This window comes from Hemibagrus wyckioides, linkage group LG04, assembly GCF_019097595.1.
Source record: "Hemibagrus wyckioides isolate EC202008001 linkage group LG04, SWU_Hwy_1.0, whole genome shotgun sequence".
In the NCBI taxonomy this organism is placed as follows: domain Eukaryota; kingdom Metazoa; phylum Chordata; class Actinopteri; order Siluriformes; family Bagridae; genus Hemibagrus; species Hemibagrus wyckioides.
Window position 1 is genome coordinate 29,553,699 of NC_080713.1, and position 21,426 is coordinate 29,575,124.

A 21,426-nucleotide genomic window follows, 5' to 3' on the forward strand; every position below is an offset into this window, starting at 1 on the left:
AGGGCGACTCACAAGACGATCCAAAATACACGAGTCTATAGAAAATCCCACACTCTCTTCCTCTCCCTCTTCCTCTTCCTCTGTAACATTAGCATTCCAACCCAACTCGTCCTCGGGTGTTTAAACAAACCCGGACATGCCACACGAGGCCGAGAAGACAAGCTCTCATCCCTGTTCTTATTGGATTTCAGCTGCCGTTCCTTTGTGAGAAAGCAGACCGTATCTTCCGCTCCTGAAGGAAAATAAAAACAACAAATTTCATTAGAAATTCTTCACACGGAGAGACGTGCAGGAACAGGTCTCTCTTTTACTGAAGGAAGAGCTGCTGAAGAAATCCATGTAAAAAAATAAATCTCAGCTTCACCTCTGACTGTTACTCAGCACCGACACTGGAGACTCCTTCCACACATCATACTCAAACATCTCCCTTTACAATCAGCGTCTTGAGGAGCATCCACAGCATCATCAGCTGTTGCTATGGAAACAATAACCTATCAGATCGAGTGCATTAATATAAACCCGCGTTACTGTCTCATTATTTTTTGAAGTTTGAGAGCAAAGTGTGGCCTGTTCTTCATAGTTTATGTCTCTTGGGGGCGTGACCTGTTCTTCATAGTTTGTCTCTTGGGAGCGTGACCTGTTCTTCATAGTTTGTCTCTTGGGGGCGTGACCTGTTCTTCATAGTTTATGTCTCTTAGGGGTGTGGCCTGTTTAGCATGGTTTTTGCCTTTTAGGGCTGTGGCCTGTTAGGCATAGTTTATATCTCTTGGGGGTGTGGCCTGTTCTGCCTAGTTTATGTCTCTTGGGGGGTGTGGCCTATTCTGCTTTGTTTTTGCCTTTTAGGCATTGTTTTTGTCTTCTAGGGGTGGGGCCTGTTTTGCATTGTTTGTCTCTTGGGGTGTGGCCTGTTCTGCATTGTTTGTTTCTTAGGGGTGTGGCCTGTTCAGCGTAGTTTTTGCATTTTAGGGGTGTGGTCTGTTCAGCATAGTTTTTGCATTTTAGGGGCGTGGTCTGTACAGTATTGTTTTTTACCTCTTGGGGTGTGTGGCCTGTTTAGCATAGTTTTTTACCTTTTGGGGGGTGTGGCCTGTTGTTGCTTCTTTAATATAAACCTGTACATCAATATAAACCTGGGCTACTCTCAGAGCTGCTGTTATAGAAAACTAATCAATACCTTCGGACCAATCAGAGTCCAGATCTCAGCAGAGTTTTTTGTGATCTAGAATCCTAGCATTAGTCATTTGGAAGATTTACAGTTACTGAAAATATCATCACCATCATCATCAGGAGGGTTTTAATAACGATGCCTTGAGGCTGCAAAAAGTTACTTAGGCTTTAAGTGAAGCTCTGTGTGTGTGTGTGTGTGTTAGGAAGCATCATTAAGTATGTGCATGAATAATTAGGCATGTGCTGATATTACATTCTCATCTCTCTCTCTTTTCTGATTGTTTCAGTATAATTTGTAAACTGTTCACAGGATCATTTGTGCAGGAAATGCAGTGATTATGGGAATCCAGTCAGAGGGAAAAAGAGATTTCACTCCTCAGAGAGGGTTCATTTATGAATAAGGAATAAGGGTTGATCTGCTTCATATGTTATAAACCGATTATTTGTACAAGAAATTAATGTTGATATGCAGATGATTGTGAGGATTCAGTAAATATGTAAATTAGTCTGTGAGGTCATCTATGAAGACGTTTCTGTACAAATGGTGTTACTACACAATGTTGAACCACTAACTATAAGAAAGAGAGTGTGCGTGCGTGCGTGTGTGCGTGCGTGTGTGCGTGTGTGCGTGTGTGCGTGCGTGCGTGTGTGCGTGCGTGTGTGTGTGCGCGTGTGTGTGTGCGCGTGTGCGCGTGTGTGCGTGCGTGCGTGTGTGTGTGCGTGTGTGTGCGTGTGCGTGCGTGTGTGCGTGCGTGCGTGCGTGTGTGTGTGCGTGCGTGTGTGCGTGTGTGGAAAAAGAGCAGCATGGAGGATGGAGAGAGAGAAGGAGAGCAGATGTGTTCACAGCAGTGATTGGTGGGTGAGCATTGTGTGTGTGTGTGTGTGTGTGTTGGCAGTAGCTTCTCCAACAACGTGTGAAGCAGTTCATGATGAGCTTCTATTTTTACACACAGTTCTCTTGTTCACGCCTGTCTGTTGCTAGGAGCCTGGTTCTGGGACAGGTTCTCCCAGAGGACCCAAGGTTACACACACACACACACACACACACACACACACACAGAGGTTCCATGTTAGCCAGCAGGATGTTTGCCAGCAGTACAGGCCGCATGCTGTCTGATTAATTTGTGTTGTTTGAGAGCTTAGCTTTTTGGGTTTTTTTGTATTTTGTGGATGTGGCCTGTTTTCTTATTAGGGGTGTGGCCTCTTCAGCATTGTTTTTGGTTTTTTTTAGCGTGTTCCACTTAGATTTTGCCTTTTGTGGCCTGTTCAGCATTTTTTATGTCGCTTGTGGGCATGGCCTGTTCGCATAGATTTTGCCTTTTGGGGGCGTGGCCTGTTCAGCATTGTTTTTGCCTCCTGGGGACGTGGCCTGTTTGCATAGTTTTTGCCTTTTGGGGGTGTGGCCTGTTCAGCATAGTTTGTCTCTTGGGGGTGTGGCCTGTTCAGCATAGTTTTTGCCTTTTAGGGGGTGTGACTAGTTCAGCATAGTTTGTCTCTTGGGGGTGTGACCTGTTCTGTATAGTTTATGTCTCTTGAGGGTGTGGCCTGTTCAGCATAGTTTTCGCCTCTTGGGGGTGTGACCTGTTCAGCATAGTTTATGTCTCTTGGGGGTGTGGCCTGTTCAGCATAGTTTTTTTAACCCAGTGAGAAAAGGTAGTAGCTGAAGTTGATCCTACCAGCTACAACAAGAGTAACTGTGAAAATCATGTGTGTGATTTACAGTACATGCTACATGCTCGGGTTTGTTAGTAAAACAAGCTAACTGTCTTAGTTACATACCCTCTCCAGAGACACCAGTGAGCTCTACTACCTCCCGCCAGCCTTTATTCTTCTTTGTACGTTCTTTTTCTATCCATATTTAATGAGAGGATGTATATGTTTAGAAGTTTTTAAAAGGGAACTGATCACACAAGTTGAACCAAAGAAAAGTCGGACCTCACGCTCTGCAGAACATCTATTTCCTATACACACTTTTTCCACAATATCGTGTGTGTTTTTTGTTGTTATTCAGGAGTGTAATCCTAATGAAGGACATTTCAGTTCCATTACAAAATGTGGAAAAGTTCAGTGGGGGGGTGGGGGGGCATGAATACTTATGCAAATCTCTGTGGCTCTAATATACTTGTATTTCTAATCAAATGTACTGAATGTCGTGATCAGATTAGCGTTCCCTGCTGCTCCGTGTTCTCATGTATCATCACTCTCCAAATGAATGCATTTCATTCAAGCTTTTTATTATACCTTATTAATGAAAAGTCTCTGCAGTGTGTGTGTGTGTGTGTGTGTGTGTGTGTTGTAATGCCAGTGAGTTCGTGCTGAATCGTGCTTGAGAAATCGTTACGCTTTTAGACCTGCACCGTTGCTATGGCGATGGCTTATTGGGTTGCGTCTGTGGCGTGGTTGGTTGTGTTTTTCTTTTTTTCTTTTTTTCCTTTCATGAGTCATCATTTCTTAGATTCACTGCTTCAGTCTGTCCTGAAATATTCAGACCTGCTGTAACAGAGAGAGAGAGAGATGAAGAGAAAGAGACACACAGACAGAGGGATAGAACTATACACGTTTACACATTAAACTATGTTACATGTTTAACTGTAGTGTTACATGTAGAGTTATAATGTTAGATTCTTTTAGCTATAGTATTAGTGTTACATGTTCAGTCCTAATGTTACACGTTTAGCTGTAGTGTTACACGTTTAGCTGTAGTGTTACACGTTTAGCTGTAGTGTTACACGTTTAGCTGTAGTGTTACACATTTAGCTGTAGTGTTACACATTTATCTGTAGTGTTACATGTTTAGATGTAGTGTTACATGTTCAGTCCTAATGTTACACGTTTATCTGTAGTGTTACATGTTTAGATGTAGTGTTACACATTTATCTGTAGTGTTACATGTTTAGATGTAGTGTTACATGTTTAGCTGTAGTGTTACATGTTCAGTCCTAATGTTACACGTTTATCTGTAGTGTTACATGTTTAGCTGTAGTGTTACACGTTTAGCTGTAGTGTTACACGTTTAGCTGTAGTGTTACACCTTTAGCTGTAGTGTTACACGTTTAGATGTAGTGTTACAATTTTATCTGTAGTGTTACACGTTTATCTGTAGTGTTACACGTTTAGCTGTAGTGTTACACGTTTAGCTGTAGTGTTACACGTTTAGATGTAGTGTTACACGTTTAGCTGTAGTGTTACATTTTTAGCTGTAGTGTTACACATTTAGCTGTAGTGTTAGATTTTTAGCTGTAGTGTTACACATTTAGCTGTAGTGTTAGATTTTTAGCTGTAGTGTTACACATTTAGCTGTAGTGTTAGATTTTTAGCTGTAGTGTTACACATTTAGCTGTAGTGTTAGATTTTTAGCTGTAGTGTTACACATTTAGCAGTAGTGTTACAGGTTCAGTTCTAATGTTAGATTCTTTTAGCCATAGCATTAAACATTTAGCTGTAATACTGCAAGGTGTTAAAATTTTTTGCGATGCTACATTTTAGCTAGTTAAGTTAAATAGCCTTTATTTGTCACATATATACATTATTGCATAGTTCATGGAGGGTCAGAGCACAGGGTCAGCCATGATGCAAGGGCCCAGCGATGGTAGCTTGGCAGTGCTGGGGCTTGAACCCTGATCTTCCGATCAACAACCCATTAACAACCCTTAAACACTTGATCTACCACTTTAATATCATGCTGCACCTTTACCTGTAATATTACAAGCTTGTCTGTGAAGTTACATTTCCTTTAAATGTCTCGTTCCACTGTTAGCCGTAATGCTACACAGTGTTCTCGTTCCACCGTTAGCCATAATGCTACACAGTGTTCTCGTTCCACCGTTAGCCGTAATGCTACACAGTGTTCTCGGTCCACCGTTAGCCGTAATGCTACACAGTGTTCTCGTTCCACCGTTAGCCGTAATGCTACACAGTGTTCTCGTTCCACCGTTAGCCGTAATGCTACACAGTGTTCTCGTTCCACCGTTAGCCGTAATGCTACACAGTGTTCTCGTTCCACCGTTAGCCGTAATGCTACACAGTGTTCTCGTTCCACCGTTAGCCGTAATGCTACACAGTGTTCTCGTTCCACCGTTAGCCGTAATGCTACACAGTGTGGTTAATTCTTTTCAGTTCTTCAAGTTATATAGTATGATGGGGGGATTTCTGGCTTTGTGGTGGTAAGAGCGTCTCACGTCTCATGAGAGAGAGAGAGTGAGAGCCGCAGATGTTCAGCATGCAGGTGCAAATCTGATTCAGTCTCGGGGGTGGGGGGTGTACATTTTATTTCATTTTATTTATTTTATAGGGTTTGTGTACATTTTATTTCCTATTAAATAATCCACATCTATTATCCATCCCATTTCTATTATTTCTATTATCCCATTTCTATTATCCATGAAATGGATAATAGATGTGGAGTATTTAATAGGAAATAAAATGTACACAAACCCTACGACAGCCAGGAGTCAGACGTCTGATGGGTCATAATCCTGTACTTCACTGTGTCAGTGCTGTTTGTTGTTACTCCGCCCCCTTTCCTTAGGCGCTAAATGGCAGGAATGCTTTAATAATCTTTATAACAAGTTGAAACGATCACGTTTTTATCATATTTAGATTCCTCATGCACAGCCCAATTCTTTGGTTTTAATGATAAATAATAATAATTTTTTTAAATTTAAGATTAATTACAATAATAAGTTATTTATAGTGTGAATAAATAAAAAATAAAAGTCAAATATTTTATTTTAAATGACAGAAATGCAGCACATGGTTGCAGTGATTAAAGAAGGATATAATAGAACTGTATAGTTTAATTTTTTATTATTTTAATTTAAGATTGTAAAAATAGTTTAAAACAGACTAAAAGCGCAGTAATTAAAGTAATACGGGTAAGAGTATCACAGCTGTAAAGACGAACCGTCACTGCTGTTTACATCACGTCTCATCACACACACTTTTACGAGGTTTTTCGAAGAAAGTGTGTAGATTTCAGTGACTTTAGAGTCTGTGAGGAAATTTGTTGCAAGTTTGTGGAACGCAGGTTTGAGGCGTCGACTGCTTCTCTCAAGTCCTTACACGCTGCTACAGCTTCCAGTGAAATACCAAACCTCATACACACACACACTCCCTCTTCCCTGAATCATATCCTGTGATGTGATTTGATTGTATGTCAGTTCTGATGGTGAAATTTTCTAGCTGTGATAAAAGAACCTCATCACACTGGACACTCCACCCATAACACATCCACTGACCTTTTTCATCTGCTGACAATGTAATAACACTAATATTATTATTATTATTATTATTATTATTATTATACACCGATCAGGCATAACATATGACCACCTGCCTAATATTGAGCTGGTCCCCCTTTTTGCTGACAAAACAGCCCTGAGGCATGGACTCCACTAGATCCCTGAAGGTGTGCTGTGGTATCTGGCCTGAGGAGGGGCCTCTATGGGACAGGATTTAAAGGATACATACAGGACTTAAAGGATACTTTTGATAGATACTGACCACTGCAGACCGGGAACACCCCACAAGAGCTGCAGTTTTGGAGATGCACTGATCCAGTGGTCTAGCCATCACAATTTGTCTCTTTTGGTCAAACTCGCTCAAATCTTTACGCTTGCCCATTTTTCCTGCTTCTAACATCAACTTTGAGGACAAAATGTTTACTTGCTGCCTAATATATCCCACCCACTAACAGGTGCCATGATGAGGAGATCATCAGTCACCTGTCATAATGTTTTGGCTGATCAGTGTATCACAGTAAGTGATATTCATATTAGATAGAGTAATCACCGACAAAATATCACCATCACACCAGTGTTTCATTTGGAATAAAAAGCGTCTAATCTGTGTTTTTGCTGAAAATGTTTTCAGTATATTTTTCACTGAGTGAGAACATTTAGGAAATACAGAGGTTCATTAAAAATAAACAAACAAACTAACAAATAAATAAATGAATAATTAAATGAATAAATAAATAAGTCAATAAATAAATAAAGGATATTTAAAATCTTTATATCACTGATCCTGATTTTGTGATATTCACGTAACAATATGAAAAAAAACCAAACTAGAATTCAAAATATAAAATTGTAGATTTTGCCAGGAGAAATAATAATCGTAATAAATAATAACATTTCAGATCTAAAAACATAACAATATAATATAAAGAACATATATTTTTTTAAATAAACAAATAGCTATTTTAATAATGTAAAAATAGAATTTAAATGCATTTATTAAAATAGTGTTAACAGTAAAAATGTCCAAAATTTACAAATGAACAAAAGAAAGTAGTAAAAGCTAATTTATTGTTAAACCGAAAAAAAGGTTTTTAGCTGTTTCTTCTTCTTCTTCTTCTTTTTTTTTAAATCGGTGATAGCTGACAAAATTTTATTGTTAATGTTTTTGTTGCCTAAAATCGAAAATCTGCTTCTCGTCTCTGTTATTGACATTAATAATTGTGTCAGGTTTGATCCAGTTCAAGCCGAGTTCTTTATAATCTCAGTAATTTAGCAGCATGTCTGAGGGGAATGTTGCTAATCCCTACACCTGTGAGCTAGCTAGCTTGGTTACTTCAAGCTATGTGGTGAATTCAGAATGAGAAAGTGAACATGATGGTTAAAGACGAGTGAACACTTTTTGGAACGCATTTGGAAGTCTGGAGGCTAGCTAGGAATTCAGGGTGAAAGTTTACTGAGCTAGCGTGTAGCTATTTTGTAATTTATTCATATAATGACCATGGAAAAAATACAAAAGCATCAACGTTTTTTTAAAGGATATAAGAGGTGAGGGCATGAAGCCTTTATTACCATCACACATACATTACAGCACAGTGGAATTCTTTTCTTCATATATCCCAGCTGAGGAAGTTGGGGTCAGAACGCAGGGGCAGGTATGATACAGCACCCCTGAAGCAGAGAGGGTAAAGGGCCTTGCTCAATTGCCCAACAGTGGAGCTTAGTGGTGCTGGGGTTTGAACCCCGATCCTCCGAACCACTACTTTATACTTCATAAAACTAGATTAACTCTTTCCTTATTAATTTTTCCAACGTGGCAGAACTCTTACTGATTAGCACCTGATGCTATGTCTAATTACATCATATAGTTTTATAGCCAAGTCGTTTTTCAGTAATTTACCAGCACATCTGAGGGAAATGTTGATATTCTTGATAATTTTATGTTGTTTCTACATTCTCATTGTGTTTACATTGCATGTAAGAGACAGGTGATCATGACTAGGACCTAGCTAAATGGTTAGCCTCGGTGATTACCTAGCTTAAGGGTTTCTCAGTTGCCTAGCAACAGTTTTCCAGAATATCTTGTGTTAGCCGTTGAAAGGCAGCGGAACTGTGATTTTAATCTCTTTCTGTCTCGTTGTGTTTGGCTGCTTCATGTGATTCTGCTTCTTAGTGTGTTTCACATGGCTGTCAGTCCAGTCAGCTGACCATCTGCTCTGTGTGTGTGTGTGTGTGAGAGAGGCTTTTTAAATCTCCTTAAACCCCCATCTCTTTTTAGCTGCTAATAGTTTGAAGGATTTAGTTGTATTATATTTAATTAATGTGTTGTGATAAGTGTTTGAGGCTAATCAGTGTTAAAGCTGCGTAAAGCTAACTACACTTCATTATCACTTCCTGCTGTGTGGAGCCGAAGAGCTTGTACACACGTCGTTACAAACGATGCTGATACAAAATAGGTCATATCTTTGAATGTATGTGTTTAATCGTGTGTGTGTGTGTGTGTGTGTTGCAGTATGCTCGAGTGTGGATCCCCGACCCTGAGGAGGTGTGGAGGTCAGCAGAGCTCACTAAAGACTACAAACAGGGGGACACATCACTGCACCTGCAGCTCGAAGATGGCTCGGTGAGTGTGTGTGTGTCTGTTTGTGTGTGTGTGTGTGTGTGTATGTGTGTATGTATGTAAAACCACTGCTCAGTCAAAACATGTTTAGTGTCTAGCGTTTGTTTTTAGGCTGTTTCTTCTTTCCCATATGTTATGGTTCATTTTTTATTAGCTGTTCCTTCTCATCTTCTCTCTTATTGGCTGTTCATCTGATGTTTATTCTGTGCTACAGGCTGTTCCTTTATTTATTTTTTCCTATGGGCTGTTGTTCATTTCTGTAGGCCGTATCTACTCATCTGTAGTTTGTTTGCTTTTTCCCCATAAGCTCACTTCCATGGGCTGTTCCTTTCCTCCTAAAGGCTGTAGACTTTTCTTTTTCTTCTGTCAGCTGTTCCTTCTCTACTACAGACTGTTTCTTGTCTACCTTAGACTCTTCCTTCTCTCCCATATGTCATGTCTTCTTTTTTTTATTAGCTGTTCCTTTTCATCTTCTCTTTCATAGGCTGTTCCTTTTCTCTGATAAGCTGTTCCCCTCTTTTCTATAAGACAAGAGTTACCTCATTCCGCTGTAGGCTCTTCACTGTCTCCTGTAGACTGATCCTACTTTTCCTTATGCTTCTCTATCTCATGCAGCCTGTTCCTTTTCTTCTCTGTGTCCCAGAGGCTAAAATCTCACTGTTATCAGTATTCTAGAGGCCATAGGCTGTTCCTTCTTTTCAGTGTTTCCTATGAAAACTAAAACCATCCAGTTAACCCCAGTGAGTGTTGTTAAATATCATCTGTAGCCAGCTGTGAGAAAATAAGGAAGAAATAGAGAATGCTTTGTTACAACTTCAGAAAGCTCTAAAGTTCTTCTTGTGTATTTGTGTGGAAGTATCTGGAGCACAAGTTGGACCCGAAGACGAAAGCTCTACCTCACCTGAGGAACCCCGACATCCTGGTGGGAGAAAATGACCTGACGGCTCTGAGTTACCTTCACGAACCGGCCGTCTTACACAACCTGAAAGTGCGCTTCATCGACTCCAAACTCATCTACACCTACTGCGGTAAACACACACACCTACATGCATTAAAACAAGTTCTCTACACTCTCCTGTGATGAAGTTTCTCATCATTACATCATGGTCAAGATAATATACTAATACAATAATATAATAATAATATACTACTGAAAATGGCTGAGATTAATTATTCAGAGGATCCATTTTTGATCTTCTCTGGAGGTTCTGGAATACTGAATAGCGTTGTCTCTCCTCTATAACTAGGTATTGTACTGGTGGCCATTAATCCGTATGAAACGCTGCCCATCTATGGCACGGACATCATTAACGCTTACAGTGGACAGAACATGGGAGACATGGACCCACACATATTCGCCGTGGCTGAGGAGGCCTACAAACAGATGGCCAGGTGTGTGAAAGTGTGTGTAGACGTGTATTTGTGTGTGTGTGTGTGTGTGTGTGTTTTCATGGTGTCTTTGAGACTACGGTTTTTAGGTCATCTCACTGCATGCTGTAGCAAATAATCTAGTGTCTCTCTCTCTTTTTAACACACACACACACACACACACACACTGAGTCTGCATATATATAAACATACATGTTGTTTTCCTTTCATAGATATAATAGTTATAAATCAACATAGTCAGATTTGAATACTCATTCCCTGTGTTATCGAGACACATGGACAATCCTTTTATCTTTCTGTTTATCTTCATCTCAGAGATGAGAGGAACCAGTCCATCATCGTCAGTGGGGAGTCCGGCGCAGGGAAGACGGTTTCAGCCAAATACGCAATGCGATATTTTGCTACGGTGAGCGGATCAGCCAGCGAGGCCAACGTGGAGGAGAAAGTGCTCGCCTCAAACCCTATCATGGAGGTAATGAGCCAGAAACAACCACAAGAACATCCAGAAGAACTTTCACATACACATCCTCATGCTGGATCACTAGGTCAGGGACGAGGTGTTCCGTCAGTCTAAAACCCTAACTGAAGAACCCAAAGAACACAATGTGATTGGTGAAGAGCCAGTTCATTAGTTTTGTCTGAAGGTAGCTGCTGATGCACTCAGGTCCTCCTCAGGTGGTGGGTTCAGAGCGTGGTGCAGAACGTGGGCTCTGGTCTGTTTTGGGCTTTGTAGGCGAGCGTCAGTGTTTTAAATCTGATGTGGGCAGCTACAGGAAGCAGGTGGAGATAATGTAGTGTAGTAATGCAGCGGTGTGGGAGAATCTGAGAAGGTTCAGTAAGGTCAGATGGTGTGCAGGGGAAGACCTGCCAGGAGCCAGGAGAGTTGTGAATGGTTTACCTCAAGATCACAAGATCTGGACATCTGGGTGGATGTCCATGGATGAACAGAAGCTCAGTTTGCTCAGGTGCTACTGAAAGATTTCGCACAGAAGGATGTTCTATAATGTGTCCCTTCACTACACAGTGGCTCTGCTCTTGTTCTTACACACGTTCTCTTCTAACATCTCACCTGCTCTGATGCTGAGCTTTCTAGTCTGTGCTTTCTAACTCCAAGCATATGGTCAGAAGTCAGAACTAGACTGCAGGCATGTGTGTGTGAGAGAGCTGCTGTGTGTTTGATGGAATGTACCAAGAAAGCTGATCTGATTAGCATCCGAGCGCAGCCACTAAATCTTAACTTGGCTAATGGTTAATGAAAGCGAGTTAGCGTAATGTGTTAGTCATGCTAACAGTCGGCTTTAATGGTTAACAGAAAAGTGTGTGTCATGCTTTAATATTTGTGCAGATATAGACATTTTTTGTCCTCCTAGAGGCTCACACTGTGCTAAAAAAAAAAAAAACGGATAAATGACACTGTGCTGCTGAATGCAGTCCCAGTGGACCCCTATGATTTCCCATGATGCTTTGCTGTGGAGGAAGGTTCATCGATTTCCTGAACTATTGCAGAGAAATTAAGATTCTGTAAACACACATGTATTGCTGAAAGTTTTGGGACATCTGCCTTTACATGCACATGAATGTAATATGGAGTTGTCCCGCCCTTTGCAGCTATAACAGCTTCAACTCTTCTGGGAAGGCTTTCCACAAGGTTTAGGAGTGTGTTTATGGGAATTTTTGACCGTTCCTCTAGAAGCACATTTGTAAGGTCAGGCACAGACATTGGACGAGAAGGTCTGGCTCACAGTCTCCACTCTAATTCATCCCAAAGGTGTTCTATGGGGTTGAGGTCAGGACTCTGTGAAGTTCCTCCACACCAAACTCACTCATCTATGTCTTTATGGACCTTGCTTTGGTCACTGGCGTGCAGTCATGTTGGAACAGGAAGGGGTCATCCCCAAACTGTTCCCACAAAGAGCATGAAATTGTCCAAAATGTCTTGGTATGTAGCTGAAGCATTAAGAGTTCCTTTCACTGGAACTAAGGGGCCGAGTCCAACCCCTGAAAAACAACACCTGAATTCAATGATTTTAGGAGGGGTGTCCCAATACTTTTGGCAATGTAGTGTATATATAAAATGTTTTGCACACACTCATGTACACACACTCTTTATTTTCTGAATTAAATCCGCTTGTTTCTTGCCCTCAGGCCATAGGAAACGCCAAAACTACCAGGAACGACAACAGCAGCCGCTTTGGGAAGTACATTGAGATCGGCTTTGACAAGCGTTTCCACATCATCGGCGCTAACATGAGGACGTACCTGCTGGAGAAGTCGCGAGTCGTCTTTCAGGTGAGAATCGCACCATGCTTTTTTTTCTCACACGGTTCAGAGCTTAAAGCTTCCTTCAACACGTGTTACTGAAACCATAAGTTTTGGCACCCTGTTAACACTCACACACTGTTACTGTTTTTGTGCTTTCTTTATTAGAATCAGACTAGATAATTAGACAGACAGACAGGTAGATGGTCAGACAGGTAAGTGGTATTCTCAATAGCTGATGCTCTGTGTGTATTGACCCGTAATGCAATCCTAAGATCCATCATGCTTATTAGGTCTAGCAAGGTGACCTAATTAGCCTATTAGCTTGCACACTAATACCTAGCTAGCTGCTACAAACTGAGCAACTTTTTTTTTAGCTGACTAAACACTAAACATGTTGCCAGTCTTGCTGTTCCTCGACAGGAGCTAGATTAGCGTCAGTGTGCTTTAAGGCTAATCAGGATAACAAAGTTAAGCATGAAAGGTACAGTGTTATATAAACACACACACACACACACACATTATGAGCTGTGAATTCCTCTGTCTGTCTGTCTGTGTGTGTGTGTGTGTGTGTGTGAGAGAGAGAGAGAGAGAGAGAGAGAGTGAGATTCTGGGTGTGGCTCTCAGCCCATTCCTGAGTCTGCAGTCAGATTAGCTCTCTTTTAAAGCTCTCAGACATGTAAGTCACGTGACACACGTGTGGGGATGTGTTCCTCAAGGCTACAAGCTAATTAGTATGCTAATAAATTATATTAGCCTGCCAGTTAGATAGAATATCCTGTTTGATCAGGCTGTCAGTATCTGCATTACTAACTGACTAGCATGCTAACATGTTAGGTCTATAACTAGCTAGTAGCATAACATAATGAAGGTTCTGTCTACAGTTTGAGTGAAGACGCTTCATCTGAATGCAGGAACGTTTCCTGCTTTTGTCTTCTGATGAATCTTTATCCTTTTTCTCGTCCTGTTCATCACTCTCTCTCTCCATCTTTCTGCAGGCGGATGAGGAGAGGAATTATCACATCTTCTACCAGCTCTGTGCCTCCTCCTACCTTCCTGAGTTCAGGACCCTGAAACTCAGTGAGTGTTACACACACACACACACACACACTTCCAGTGTGTTAGTGATATGAAACAACACAATGCTGAATTGTGATGTGTGTGTGTGTGTGTGTGTTTGTGTGTGTTGCCGCAGCATGGAAACTGGGGATCAGATCTTTCCCGCAGAGGGACAGCTTGTGTTCTTACACACTGTCATTTACTAGCACACACACACCACCTGTATATTAACACACACACACATATACTCACACACACACACACCATCTGCATATTAACACACATACACACCTATGGAGCCAAGTACAAATGTTAGTGTCTCTCTCTCTCTCTCTCACACACACACACACACACTGCTGGCTCTGTCCTATCATGCTCTGGCTTCCTACTCCACCGACTTCCTGTCCAACTGACACCCCATTAATGAGGTGTGTGTGTGTGTGTGTGTGTGTGCACATGTGTGTGATGTAATGCCTCACATTCACTGTTCTGTTGCCAAGCAACAGGCTGTGTCTCCTTTAATGTCTCCAGCGGTCTCTGTATTTGGGCTTTTTCCTGTATTTTACATCACTTCCTGTTTGGGTGTGTGCTAATGATCAGTTACACGATACACCTTGATGTTACACACACAACCATAAGTAACAGTCTGGATATAGAGCTTGCTAGATACATTGAAGAAGCTAACTAGCCAGTATGTTGTGTTGTGGAGCATGTGGTGTGTGTATGATATTTACACACAGTCACAGTATCCTGGACACTCCGTGTTGACTGAGTGACTTAGCTAACGCGTTCTCTTTTTCTGTTTTCCCTGGAATTCTGAACCACATTCCCCTTTCAAATCTAGCCGGCTAACAAAAACGAACTGAGTAATCATAATTGAGTAAAAAACTCCTCACGTGTCTCAGAGGTCACGCCTGAGGGAGGCTGGAAATTAGAATTATTTAAGCAGCATTACAGTACTGTGATAATTCTTTGCCCTGGTTATTATTAAAAATAGCAATGCAATACTATTGTGTGTCTGTGTGTGTGTGTGCAGGCAATGCTACTGAATTCCAGTACACCAAACAGGGCCGGAACCCGGTCATCGAGGGAGTGGACGATGCAAGGGAGATGTCGATTACCAGGAATGCTTTCACACTCCTGGGTATAGACCTGTAGAGTGTGTTAGTAGTGCAGTGTAATAGTGTGTGTATGTAGTGTACAGTAGTGTGTAGAGTAGTGTAATAGTGTGTGTATGTAGTATACAGTAGTGTGTAGAGTCTGTTAATAGTATAGTGTAATAGTGTGTGTATGTAGTATACAGCAGTGTGTAGAGTGTGTTAGTAGTGCAGTGTAATAGTGTGTGTATGTAGTATACAGCAGTGTGTAGAGTAGTGTAATAGTGTGTGTATGTAGTATACAGTAGTGTGTAGAGTGTGTTAGTAGTGCAGTGTAATAGTGTGTGTATGTAGTATACAGCAGTGTGTAGAGTAGTGTAATAGTGTGTGTATGTAGTATACAGTAGTGTGTAGAGTGTGTTAGTAGTGCAGTGTAATAGTGTGTGTATGTAGTGTACAGTAGTGTGTAGAGTAGTGTAATAGTGTGTGTATGTAGTATACAGTAGTGTGTAGAGTCTGTTAATAGTATAGTGTAATAGTGTGTGTATGTAGTATACAGCAGTGTGTAGAGTGTGTTAGTAGTATAGTGTAGTAGTGTGTGTATGTAGTATACAGCAGTGTGTAGAGTGTGTTAGTAGTGCAGTGTAATAGTGTGTGTATGTAGTGTACAGTAGTGTGTAGAGTAGTGTAATAGTGTGTGTATGTAGTATACAGTAGTGTAGTGTTAGTGTGTATGTAGTATACAGTAGTGTGTAGAGTCTGTTAATAGTATAGTGTAAAAGTGTGTGTATGTATTATACTGTAGTGTGTTAGTAGTATAGTGTAGTAGTGTGTGTATGTAGTATACAGCAGTGTGTAGAGTGTGTTAGTAGTATAGTGTAATAGTGTGTGTATGTAGTATACAGCAGTGTGTAGAGTATGTGTTAGTAGTACAGTGTAATAGTGTGTTTATGTGGCATACAGTAGTGTGTAGTATAGTGTGTAGCATTGTTAGTAGTATAGTGTAAAAGTGTGTGTATGTATTATACAGTAGTGTGTAGTGTGTTAGTAGTATAGTGTAGTAGTGTGTGTATGTAGTGTACAGCAGTGTGTAGAGTGTGTTAGTAGTATAGTGTAGTAGTGTGTGTATGTAGTATACAGTAGTGTGTAGAGTCTGTTAATAGTATAGTGTAAAAGTGTGTGTATGTAGTATACAGTAGTGTGTAGTGTGTTAGTAGTACAGTGTAATAGTGTGTTTATGTAGCATACAGTAGTGTGTAGTATAGTGTGTAGCATTGTTAGTAGTATAGTGTAATAGTGTGTGTAATTGTGATGTATAATGTACTTTGTGTAGTATTGTTGGTAGAATGGTGTAATGATGATGTGTAGTATTGTGTGTGTTGTGTGTAATGTTGTGTAACAGTCGTGTGTGTTGTTGTCTTCAGGCATTAATGAGTCCTATCAGATTGGGCTGTTCCAGGTCCTGGCGGCCATCTTGCACCTGGGCAATGTGGAGGTGAAGGACAGAGATGCAGACAGCAGCATCATACCGGTGAGTTTACACACACACACACACACACACACACACACATACATGTATTATAAACACACAACCACACAGTGAACATATTAGAAATATGTTCGGTCAAGAAGTGTGATGATGTCATAACCTTGCCTTCTGATTGGTTCTTCCTCTTGCCCCGCCCCCTCTCCAGCCCAATAACGGGCACCTGAGTGTGTTCTGTGATCTGCTGGGCGTGGCCTATCAGGACATGGCTCACTGGCTGTGCCATAAGAAGCTAAAAACGGCATCTGAGACCTACATCAAACCGGTTCCCCGAGTGCAGGCCATGAACTCCAGAGACGCTCTGGCCAAACACATCTACGCCAAACTGTTCAACTGGATCGTGGAGCACGTCAACAAGGCACTGCACTCGTCCGTCAAGCAGCACTCGTTCATCGGGGTGCTGGACATCTACGGGTGTGTAGACACATTGTTCAGCACACGTCAGAAGCTACATGAGAGTTAGGGGGCATAGTCTGAGCTGGATCAGGGGCTGTTCTGTGTGCTGCTGAATAACAAAAACCCTTCTGTTAAATTAAAACAGTGAATAATCTCATCATTGCCACTAGCTCATGCTCTGATATATTAGTGATATTCTCGACTCATATTGTAATCATATCAAATTAGTCCTCTCTTCATTTGATTTTTAATATAATTTTAATAATCTGAAGGTGAAGCTCAGAGAATTCAGGTGTGTAACCCGTCTCTGAAGATGAGGAACTTTCCCCGAGGGGACCTTTAGATTCAAGTTTCAGCAATCAAAGATAATAATAATGTTAACATGTTATAAATGATGTAATTAAATAAAAAGTATTTTTTGTTCAGGTTTGAAACCTTCGAGATTAACAGTTTCGAGCAGTTCTGTATCAACTATGCTAACGAGAAACTGCAGCAGCAGTTCAACATGGTGAGCTTCCTGTTTCTCTCTGTATATCTGAATATTTGTGTTTATTAGTGTTTGTGGATATTGTGGAGTATTATTATAGTATTTGTAGTATTTTGCAGATTGTGTGTATTATTGTAGTGTGTCAGTGTTTGTAAATATTTTTGTCTGTGAGTATTAGTAAGTATTTGTATTTTGCTAAGTGTGAGCAGTAGTATGCATTAGTGAGTGTTAGTGGGTGTTTGTGAGCATTAATGAACATTAGTGCACATTAGTGAACATTAGTGAGCATTTGTATTTTTCTGAGTGTAAGCATTTATGGGGCATTATTGAGTATTAGTGAGCATAAGTAAGCATTAGTGAGTGTTAGTGAGCATCAGTCACCATAAGTGAGCAATAGTGAGTATTAGTGAGCATCAGTGACCATAAGTGAGCATTTGTGAGTATTAGTGAGCATTAATGAGTATTTTGTATTTTGCTGAGTGTGAGTATTTGTGAGCATTAGTGAATATTTGTATTTTGCTGAGTGTGAGTATTAGTGAACATTATTGAGCATTAATGAGTATTTGTATTTTGCTGAGTGTGGGTATTAGTGAGTATTAGTGAATATTAGTAGGATTAGTGAGTATTACTGAATATTAGTGAGCATTAGTGAATTATAGTGAGTGTTAGTGAATAATAGTGAGTGTTAGTGAGCATTAGTGAATATTAGTGAGCATTAGTGAATTATAGTGAGTATTAGTGAATATTAGTGTGCATTAGTGAATATTAGTGAGCATTAGTGAGTATTTGTATTTTGCTGAGTGAGTATTGGTAAGTACTAGTGAATAGTACTAGGATTAGTGAGTGTTACTGAATATTAGTGAACATTAGTGAGCATTATTGAGTATTTGTATTTTGCAAAATATTAGTAAGTACTGTACTAGTGACTGTTAGTAGGATTAGTGAGTGTTACTGAATATTAGTGAATATTAGTCAGTATTACTGAATATTAGTGAGCATTAGTGAATATTAGTGAATATTAGTGAGAGTTAGTGAATATTAGTGAGCATAAGTGAGTATTAGTGAGCATTAGTGAATAATAGTGAATATTAGTGAGCATTAGTGAATATTAGTGAGCATTAGTGAATATTAGTGGGTAATAGTGAATATTAGTGAACAGTAGCGAATATTAGTGAATTACTATTAGTAAGCATTAGTGAATATTAGTGAGAGTTAGTGAGCGTTAGTATTAGTGAGCATTAGTGAATATTAGTGAGTAGTAGTTGAGTGTTAGTATTAGTGAGCATTTGTGAATAATAGTGAGAGTTAGTGAATATTAGTATTAGTGAATATTAGTGAGCATTAGTAAATATTTGTATTAGTGAGCATTATTGAGTTTTAGTGAGTATTAGTGAGCATTATCAAATATTAGTGAATATTAATGAGCATTAGTGTATATTAGTGAGCATTAATGAATATTACTGAGCTTTAGTGAATATTAGTGAGTATTAGTAATCATTAGTGAATAGTAGTGAACATTAGTGAATATTAGAGAATATTAGTGAATTAGTGAGTATTATTGAATAATAGTGAGCATTAGTGAGTATTATTGAGCATTACTGTATATTAGTGAGCTTTAGTAAATATTAGTGAGTTTTAGTGAGTATTAGTGAATATTAGTGAGCATTAGTAAATATTTGTATTAGTGAGCATTATTGAGTATTAGTGAGCATTAGTGAATATTAGTGAGTATTAGTGAATGTTAGTGAGCATTAGTGAGTTAGTGAATATTAGTGAGCATTAGTAAATATTTTATATTAGTGAGCATTATTGAGTATTAGTGAGCATTAGTGAATGTTAGTGAGTATTAGTGAATGTTAGTGAGCATTAGTGAGTTAGTGAATATTAGTGAGCATTATTGAGTATTAGTGAGCATTATTGAGTATTAGTGAGCATTATTGAGTATTAGTGAGCATAAGTAAGCATTAGTGAGTATTAGTGAATGTTAGTGAGCATTAGTGAATATTAGTGAGCATTTGTGAGTATTAGTGAATATTAGTGAGCATTAGTAAATATTTGTGAGTATTACTGAGCATTATTGAGTATTAGTGAGCATTATTGAGTATTCGTGAGCATAAGTAAGCATTAGTGAGTATTAGTGAATATTATTGAGTATTAGTGAATATTAGTGAGCGGTAGTGAATATCTGTGAGCATTAGTGAATATTAGTGAGCATTAGTAAGTATTAGTGAATATTAGTGAGCATTTGTGAGTATTAGTCAGTATTAGTTTGTATTCTTGAGTATTATTAAGTATTAGTGAATATTAGTGAGCATTAGTGAGTATTGGTGAGTATTCTTCAGTATTATTGAATATTAGTAAGTAATGTTGTCTCTCTGGTGTCTGCAGCACGTCTTTAAGCTGGAGCAGGAGGAGTACATGAAGGAGCAGATTCCCTGGACGCTGATTGATTTCTATGATAATCAGCCCTGTATTAATCTGATCGAGGCTAAGATGGGCGTGCTCGACCTGTTAGACGAGGAGTGCAGGGTACAGCCCACTTCCTGACTAACCCCCGCCCACAAGGTGGCACATATTGAATATTTGCCTTGTTTAAACACAGATCCATGACTACATCTCTCTCTCTCTCTCTCTCTGTGTGTGTGTGTGTGTGTGTGTGTGTGCGTGTGCATGCGTGTGCGTGCTTGTGTGTGCGTGCGTGTGTGTAGATGCCGAGGGGTTCGGATGACTCTTGGGCTCAGAAGCTCTATAACACTCATCTGAAGACGTGTGCACTTTTTGAGAAGCCGCGGATGTCCAACAAAGCCTTCATCATTCAGCACTTTGCAGATAAAGTACACACACAACACACACACACCACACACATACACCACACACACACAAAAAGACAGATGTAAAGAACTCAAACACACACACACATACACCACACACATACACCACACACACACACACCTGTCAAGTCTCAGTGTGGTCAGTGTTGGTGTGTGTTACTTACGGCTCCAGCTTTTAATGTGCACTCCACTTTTAGCGTCAGACTCATGTTTCTGCTTAGAGTCACACGCACACACACACACACACACACACACACACTCAGACAACAGGGGAGTGCATTATGTTATTATTGGAAGAGTGGACATTAGAATTGATCAATACTCTCTCTCTCACCAGAGCTAAAAATAATAAAACAAACCCAACATCCATAACATTTACACCTTTTCTAAAAAAAACTAAAATACAAGTTATTTTTTTATGTATTTCTATCTGTCTCTCTCTTTCTCTCTCTCCGGTCTCTCTCTCTCTGTCTGTCTCTCTCTCTCCGGTCTCTCTCTCTCTCTCTTTCTGTCTCTCTCTCTCTGTCTCTCTCTCTCTCTTTCTCTCTCTCTCTCTCTCTCTCTCTCTCTGTCTCTCTCTCTCTCCGGTCTCTCTCTCTCTCCGGTCTCTCTCTCTTTCTGTCTCTCTCTCTCTGTCTATCTCTCTCTCTCTCCCTCGCTTCCTCTCATTCTCTTTCTCTCTCCCTCCCTCTCCCTACCTCTCCCTCCCTCTCTCTCTCTCTCTCTCTCTCTCTCTCTCTCTCTCTCTCTCTCCCTCTCCCTCTCCCTCTCCCTCTCCCTCTCCCCCTCTCCCTCTCCCCCTCCCTCCCTCCCTCTCTCAGGTGGAGTATCAGTGTGAGGGATTTTTGGAGAAGAACAAGGACACAGTGAATGAAGAGCAGATTAATGTTCTGAAGGCCAGTAAGGTCAGTGTGTTTGTCCTTCTCTCGCTCCGTCTCATCAGCTCCTTATTTACATGACATGGGCCTCGTCCTAAATTGCTCACATTATCAAGGTCAAGCTGTGACCTACATGATCAGGTCCCGGGTTATAATAACTAGCAGGGCTTTGTCCCAAATTACCCACGTTATCAAGGCCCAATTAACAGAGTCTCAGATCATCAATCTTAATATGACTGTTTGAGGGTCACGTCCCAAATCACCACGTGCACACTTACTCCAGCTAAATCACTGCATCTGTTCCAGATTAGCCTGGGCTGTGTTCCAACCACCGCTTTAACAAATCCCCAACATGAAGTCTTAATAAATAAACGATGGGTTCAGTAGCAGGGCTGTGTTCCAAATCACAGTTTGCACTACAAGCTCCTGCTCCCTTGGATCTGGGTCCTGTCCCAAATCA

The 21,426-nt window shown here is 40.3% G+C and overlaps 1 protein-coding gene across 7 annotated transcripts in view; it reads left to right on the forward strand.

Moving 5' to 3' along the window:
* Positions 1 to 21,426, forward strand: part of myo5aa (myosin VAa) — a 70,744-nt gene that overhangs the window by 8,203 nt on the left and 41,115 nt on the right. For all 7 annotated transcript variants that reach the window (XM_058387422.1, XM_058387421.1, XM_058387423.1 and 4 more), the window contains exons 2-14: positions 8,917 to 9,027; positions 9,881 to 10,052; positions 10,272 to 10,416; positions 10,729 to 10,885; positions 12,559 to 12,702; positions 13,671 to 13,752; positions 14,768 to 14,875; positions 16,253 to 16,359; positions 16,523 to 16,788; positions 17,197 to 17,278; positions 19,646 to 19,786; positions 19,966 to 20,091; positions 20,910 to 20,993. In XM_058387422.1, the coding sequence (XP_058243405.1) occupies positions 8,917 to 9,027; positions 9,881 to 10,052; positions 10,272 to 10,416; positions 10,729 to 10,885; positions 12,559 to 12,702; positions 13,671 to 13,752; positions 14,768 to 14,875; positions 16,253 to 16,359; positions 16,523 to 16,788; positions 17,197 to 17,278; positions 19,646 to 19,786; positions 19,966 to 20,091; positions 20,910 to 20,993 (1,725 nt within the window). The remainder of the gene's footprint in view (positions 1 to 8,916; positions 9,028 to 9,880; positions 10,053 to 10,271; positions 10,417 to 10,728; positions 10,886 to 12,558; positions 12,703 to 13,670; positions 13,753 to 14,767; positions 14,876 to 16,252; positions 16,360 to 16,522; positions 16,789 to 17,196; positions 17,279 to 19,645; positions 19,787 to 19,965; positions 20,092 to 20,909; positions 20,994 to 21,426) is intronic.